Source organism: Vigna radiata, chromosome 6 (genome assembly GCF_000741045.1).
Source record: "Vigna radiata var. radiata cultivar VC1973A chromosome 6, Vradiata_ver6, whole genome shotgun sequence".
Lineage (NCBI taxonomy): Eukaryota > Viridiplantae > Streptophyta > Magnoliopsida > Fabales > Fabaceae > Vigna > Vigna radiata.
Window position 1 is genome coordinate 12,463,394 of NC_028356.1, and position 7,724 is coordinate 12,471,117.

Sequence of the window (7,724 nt, forward strand, 5' to 3'; positions counted from 1 at the left end):
TTCTCAAACATAATTATATAATTAATTTAAAAAAATTATATTAGTACTAAAAAAAAGTTAGAGAAATTTTTTTTATGAAAGACCTAAATCGATAACTTTACCTGCTTAGATGGTTGCGATAATTAAAGAGCATAAAATGGTTTTTTTTTTTTTTTTATTTCATTTTGGTTTGATCTTAAAATAAGATAAACTTTTATATATAAAAACAACAATGCTAAATAACTAGAGATATACTAATTCATAAGAAAACTTCTCAACACTTTTTTGAAGTCTCCCCATCATTATTCAAATGTTGATAAAGGTATACAATCTGTGAACGGTTCACTCTAAAAGCTACTCGGTGTAACACTGTTGCAAATTGGTTATTTATGGGTTTAAGGCGTTACTTGGCTGAATACTGCAATGGTTGCATCAAACTGTGACTTTTAATGGGTACTCTTGGTCCCCCACAAGCAACAAATAAGAGCCTTCTTCAATCACCAATGAACCAGCCTCGTTTGCCACGCTAAGATGCTCACAAGGGCTTAGCTCAAATCCCACTTGAGCAGTTTCCCCTGCATTTAACTTCACACTTTGAAAACCCACCAATTGTTTCACCGGATTCCCGTTTCTCACTTGTCCCTTCTTCGAAAACAACAACACGGGATGCTTCCCTGCCATGTTACCATGATTTGTGACCCCCAAAGTGATTGACAATGACATGGATTGGCATGTTTGTTCTCCCAAGTCTACAACCAGTTTGTAACGGATGGTTTCAGAATTCTCAGTCATCAAATGGGTAGAGGATTGGTTGATGTGGAGGGTGTTTTGTGAGAGAGAGAGGAGATTGTAGGAATATTTTGTGTAGCTTAGGCCATAGCCGAATTCATAGACCTTTGGACCAGTGTAAAATCTGTAGGTTCTCCCTGGGTAACCTGAGGCTGAATCAGCTCTCATCCTCATATCTGTCATTGGTATTCTGATGAAATCCTTAGGGTACCAAGTAATTGGTAGTTTACCACCTGCATTGGAGTGATGAAATAAATCACCTCATGATGTGTAGTATGTGTTATATATGCTTTTTGGGTCTAATGTGTTATGTGTGTTCATAAGTTGACAAATAAAGTTTAGTAGAAATTTACCTGGGTTATGGTCACCAAAGATAACCTGAGCCAGGGCCACTCCTCCAAGTTCCCCAGGGTACCCTGCCCACAAGATTCCTCCAACTTTGTTATCAAACTTGGCTGAAGTGATATCCACTGGCCCTCCACACAACAGCACCAAAACAACTGGCCTCTTAGAAGCTTTGGCCACACTCTTGATCAACTCTTCTTGCTTCCCTGGCAAACCTAGATATTCTCTGTCATGTGACTCCCTCTCTTGACTTTGATCCAACCCCATAACAAGCACCACATAATCTACCTTTTTCGCAACCTCCACTGCCTCTTCTATCCGTGCAGAGGCACATTGTGGGCCATCATCACACCCAGGGTGGTAAGTGGTGTCCTTAGAGTAGCCTTCAAAGCCTTGCAAAAGGGTCACCAATTTGCAAGGACGACCATAATAGTTTCCTAGGGAAACTAGTGACGAGGCATTGGCATTTGGGCCAATCACAGCAACACTATGGCTTGCTTTTGGAAGTGGGAGAAATGAGTCAGTGTTCTTCAGAAGGACTATGCCATCTCTTGCTGCTTCAAGAGCCAGTTGGAGGTGTTCTTTGGAACACACTTCGTTGGGACCAATGGTGCCATAGGGAAGTTTAGTGGGGTTCCCATCAAATAGGCCTAGCCTCATTCTTATTGAGAATAGGTTCTGAAGAGCGCGGTCTATTTGAGATATGGACAACTTTTTCTGCGAAACCGCTGATTTTGCATGCTTAGTTATGTAATCACCACATTCCACATCCATCCCTGCATTGCAATGTTGGTTTCTCTATTAGCCAATTTTCACAATCCATCAAAACTACTTATACTATCTAGAATGGTGCTGCTCCAACACCACTTTACCCATCTGCAATGTCCTTGAGCAAGGTAACACTAGCATAGGTGCTATACAACTCAAAAGTATAACATGACAAAGCTACTATTTAGTTTGAGTTTTACTTTCGTAACATTTAATCTTATGTTTATATTAACAATTATAAAATCATGATTACTTTAAAAGGCTAAACAAGGTGTCGGTGTCGGTGATCATTGTCTCTATATAAAAGTGGTTTAAAAATGTGTGGGAAAAAAACACTCACTGTGTGGGCCATTCCACATGACTATGCTAGAAATATTGGTGCGGAAAACAAGCGTCAAAGACAAGCGGGAAAATCATCACGCATTGCAAATAGTAGCCGAGTTACATAATTACCTCGCGCACATTGTGATTGCATTTAGTTAAAATTACTCTTTGATTATCACAAACAAAAATGTAAAAAGAAATATGTAGATAAAGAATATATGAAAGAAAGTGCCACCGATAATGTATACATATATACATATATATTTACCTGCCCTAAAGACATCGGCTATAGCATCTTCTGCTGTTTTTGCGTAACCTTGTTTGTCGTGTATGATAGAGACTGCTCCACAATCTGACGTAATATATCTGAAATTTTACAGTAAAAGAAAATTTTTAGCTTATGCAGAAAAAAAGGTGTCACTTTCTAATTTGGTTTTATCTTAGCTTCAAAGACATGCAATGAAAAATCCAAATGTGGTATTCCAATGGAAAAGGAAGTTTCAACAAGGAAGAAAACAAGTTTGTACTCTGGAATTGACCCGTGATATAAAATTGTTGAGCATTGCTTTGAAAAGCGCCAAGCTAAGAACATACCCATCAAATTTCCATTGTTGCCTTGCAGTTTTGGTTAAGAGATTAAAATCTGCACAGTTTGGAACCCCATTGACACGGTTGTAAGCACACATTATACCACTGGCTCGACCTTGCTGAATGCAACTCTGGAATGGAGGTTGGTATGTGTCTGCCAAATCTTGCTTTGAGACCTGAATCACGAAGGATTGGGTGAAGAAGAATTCGGAAATGCAAAACAGGAAAAGAATTGAGAAGAAAGAGTAACCCAAAAGAAATCATATTATGAGAAGCTCAATCACGTCAGTATCTTTTGTTTGCACATCATTAAAATAAAATAAAAAGAAAGTAAAATTTTAATTATACATAAATTAAGTTTTACATATTAACATAAAACTAGCTTTTCAAAATTTTTTAGCCTATTTTTTCTTTCAAAATATGTAGAAGATGCCTGACTTCGTGTTAACATATAAATGCTCTGTAACTTATATTTGCAAAGCTGTTTTTAATTATTTTAAGGTTAAATATGTTTTTAGTCTCTATATTTTGGATGATTTTGGTTTTAGTTCCTCTTTTAATGTTAACTAACTGAAAAACGCGTTTGCAACATCAAATAAAGTTAAAAAAATTTAGTAAAAATGACTAATACCAGAACTTTCTAAAATTGAAAGACTAAATTATACCTTAGTTTGAAAGAGAAACTAAAACCAAAATAATCCCAAAATATAGAGACTAAAAACATATTTAACCCATTATTTTATAAACTTTACTTAATAGCTAATCCTACTCCTCTGTCTTCCACTCACGATTTTTTAAATTTTTTTACCATCAAAAAACCACTTTCTTATACTATTCCATACAATTAAAAAGTTCAATGATGCTATTAAAGCAATAAATTCAATATAATTACTGTAAAAGTTAAAAAAGTATCTTGCTTAATCATTAAAATATATTTTTTAAACTCAAGAAAGTTTTTTATTTAAGTAGATAAATGAAAAAAGGAATATTAATTTCTTAAAAATTCAACAGATTTTATTGTTAGGATAAAAATTAGTTGTCGTCTTGCATTAATTAATAGATGGTAATGAAAAATAAAAAAGAATCCAAATTCACTTCTCCCATTGAAGTTACTAAATATATAAAAGTATAAAATTTAAAATTAAAAGACAATCGAAGTCAGAAATGAGAAAACGACAGACATCATGGCTCGAGTTCCTATAATTATTGGATAAGTAACAACAAACAAATAAAATAAAAAAGTAAAAACTAAAATCTATAGAGGAAAAATCAATGCTTTCTCACCGTAGTAATGCATCTGTGTTCTATATAATATATAATAAATAAACATGACTGGTGTGTTTGTACTGGAAGCAGAATAAAAAATAATTAATTATTGATTATACTACGAAGAAAAAGTGGTTTCGAGACAGTAACCGAGGAAAGAAGAGAGACTTACACGAGCATCGAAGACAAAGCGATCGAGGCCCTTCCATTGGTCAATATCATAGGCTGTGAAGTGCTTGCAACACGCGGAAGCTTGAAGGCTCTCCCCAAGTTTCCCTCCTTCAAAGGAATCCCCTTGAAGCCCTCTCACGTAAGCCACACTATACCTTGCATTCATTAATGGGTCTTCTCCCACCGTCTCTTGTCCCCTCCCCCACCGTGGATCCCTGAAAACGTTAATGTTCGGAGCCCAAAACGTCATTCCTAACGCTTGCCCCGCATTGTACACCGCCCTCGCTTCCCGGCCAATCGCCTTCACCACACACCAACCAAGCAATAAACATAACTTTATAAAGTCTCACATAGGGAAAGTAAGTTCAAGAAAAAGTGTTTAGAGCCATTTAGAAGTAGAAACAAGTTGAGTTAGCTGACCTTGCTGATATTGTACCAGAGGTTTTGATCGAAGGAAGCCGCAGTGAGAATGACTTGAGGGAAGCTGGTGGCGGATTTGATAGTGCCATTGAATCGGATGCCGAGGCCTGCGTCGGCGACGCCGTGCAAGGCTTCGCTCCACCACTGGTATTTGGGGATGCCGAGTCGGGGAATCGCGGGTGCTGAGTTAACGAGTTGGGCGAGTTTCTCGTCGAGGGTGAGTCTCGAGACCAGGTCTTTTGCTCTCTGGGGGATGGGAAGCTTGGTGTTGCAGAATGCATAGTAGGGTGAGTTGGAGGAGGAGTCGCAGGAATGAGGAGGCTGAGTTGACTCGGCGAGGAGGAGAGTTAGAAGGAGAGAGATGATGAAGAATGTAGTGGGAACTGAAGAGGGAGGGAGAGCCATGAGGTTGCCAAGTGTGTTGGTTGTTGGTAAAACAGAGTGTGAAAGGGTATTAAAGTTGGAGTATGGATAACGTGACGGATCAAAACGATAACGTGCTGGTTCAGACTCCTGTCAAAAACTTTGAATATTATTATATATAATAAAAAAATTAAATTAAAAGGAATATAAAAGAAAAATAATAATAATAATTGTATGGCGGTCGGTCATTCCACAACTTCAATGTCCAGCAGAAGAAAAAGAGGACTAAGTTTTGATTTAAAAATTCCTGTAAGGTTACTTTTGACGTTTCACATATTTGACAGGGTGCAGTAAGCAATGGCCTCTTTTTTTTTTTCATGGGGCCTAATCAATCCAGTCCCTTTTCTCTCACCATCTAATAATCTTCGTCAAGTCATGGTTTTGCAACTTTAAAATCAATCTTAACAAAAAGAAAAATCAATAATATTTTAATAAATGATTAAATTAAGGATTTAACTTTTCTTTTTCACTCACATCAACCACGCATGTATCTACTTTTCACTGATTTTGACTCTCATTTCCTTCTATTTCCACCTATATATAAAAAAAGTTGTAACTTTTGAAAAGTGACAATCACTAATTAAAGAAGTGTACATTTTGGCTTTGTTCACCAGTCTTTCTTTTCATGTATTAACGATACCTTGGTAAATTATATTTTCTCAGATTACATTTCTACTTTATTTACATTCTGAAAGGATTGATTTCTATCACTTTCTTATTGTTTATTAAATCCTTAGTAATTATTCATGTCTCTTTCTTGTTCATAATTTTTTTAAATGAAATTTAATCTAGTTCCAATAATATTTTCCTTTTCTGCAAATCATTTAGATTCCACTGTTAGCCTTTTAGTTTCAAATATTTTTTATTTATTAATCTATTTATAGAAAGAAAAACCCAAAGGTACCAACTTTATTTTATTTTATATAGAAAATCAAACTTCAATGGACATGAACATTTTTGTTTTCTGCCTCATTGAAATTTATTGCTTTTGTAAGTTTAAGTTATCTTATACACATTTCACTTCATTCAAAGCAAAAATATATAAGTTTGCTAGCCTAAATAAAATAAAATCACAATCCCATTTATTTTTAGTTAAATAAATTCCTAAATCAAATTTTTAGCAAAAATAAATTGGCATAGCTCATGAGACTTGTATTTACAAAATAATTTTTTTATTAAACAATTACTTGACTAATTTTTAGTATTAATGATTATATGAGATTAAGGAGTAACAAAATTATTATATTCATTACTCCAAGTGATACTAATAGAAAAATAACTTTTTATGACGGGTAAAATTGATCTATTATGACGGGTAATCTGACATCATAGTTATGGGCGTCATAATAGGTCTGTGCATTTTATGACGGATAGAAAAGTCCATCATAATAGGTCCAGTGTATTATGACAGACTTTCTGTCACCTATCATAATAGGTCTAGTGTTTTATGACAGATTTTCATTATCAGTCATAATATAGCGAATTTATTATGATGCACCTAAATTTACCTATCATAATATGTAATGTTTTATGACGAAGATTTTTTCACCTATCATAATATGTAGAACATATTATGACAAGTAATGGTTCACCTATCATAATATATACTTTTCAGAAATAAACTTTTATTACATACATTGTTCACCTATCATAAAAACTTGTTTTGTAAAAAAAAATCATTATTACATTTGACATATCCATTCAATTTACAATTAATTTCCTGTATTATAATTTCATCAATCAATTTATAATCAATATAATATGAAATGAACATATTCAATTAAACTAACATAATGTGAAATCCATTTCAAACATTAAATTGTGTAATAATATTTAATACATAATTTGTAAATCATATTAAATCCAAATATAACATCAATCTACACTAATTGTAGTCAAGTTTCTACAATTTACTGACACTTAAAATAAAAGAAGTCCACTTAGTTCTAATGTCTTCAATGTCTGGAGCTTCCATTGGAGATGAATCATTAAAGATCTACAATTAAAATAATTAAGTTAGAACAATTTTGTAATGAACAGTTAGATAAGTATTTAGTTAGTTTTTTAATACCTTATCCCATGAATCAGTAATGTTTGTACAAATAATGGTGTGCATGTGCTTCATTACATAATAACCCACACTCATAGTTGCCTAATTGACGTCGACACTGCAAATTAAACAAAAATAATCAAAACTCATTCAAACTAAGGACACAAAAGATCATATTATACTCTAGTTATAGCCTTTGTACCACCTCTGATTAATTTTGGTAAACCAACAAGCTAATTCCTCACAAAAATAGCAAAATCATAAAATATAGAATGAAGGTCAACTTCTCTTACATTAGGTGTCACTATTTGCATCTTCTTCCTAGATACAAATGGAATGCCCCGCAACCTTGAATGAGTTTCCAAAGACCTACAAAAGATAGACATTCATTATATCATTATAATCATATAAGAAGGAAACAAAATAGAAAGGAAAACTTACGCCTCTAAAATTTTTTTGATGGACAATGCGTTAGCTTTCTTATGCAAGGAACATAAAAGAACTACAAGAGAACGATCTAGAACAATTACTAGCAATTGCCAATGACCCCTACAAGTGACAATAATATTAATTAAAAATAACTTTTAAATTAGTTACCAAG

The 7,724-nt window shown here is 34.0% G+C and overlaps 1 protein-coding gene across 1 annotated transcript; it reads right to left on the minus strand.

Annotated features, from left to right (window-relative positions):
• Window positions 1-212: 212 nt before the first annotated feature.
• Window positions 213-5,117, minus strand: LOC106765181 (probable beta-D-xylosidase 7). The gene is made up of 6 exons (XM_014649709.2): window positions 4,651-5,117; window positions 4,232-4,531; window positions 2,800-2,969; window positions 2,474-2,571; window positions 1,122-1,889; window positions 213-1,001 (listed from the first exon to the last, which is right to left on the minus strand). The coding sequence occupies exons 1-6, from the start codon at window positions 5,053-5,055 to the stop codon at window positions 412-414; spliced, it is 2,331 nt and encodes a 776-aa protein (XP_014505195.1). The 5' UTR covers window positions 5,056-5,117; the 3' UTR covers window positions 213-411.
• Between the last annotated feature and the right edge of the window lie 2,607 nt (window positions 5,118-7,724).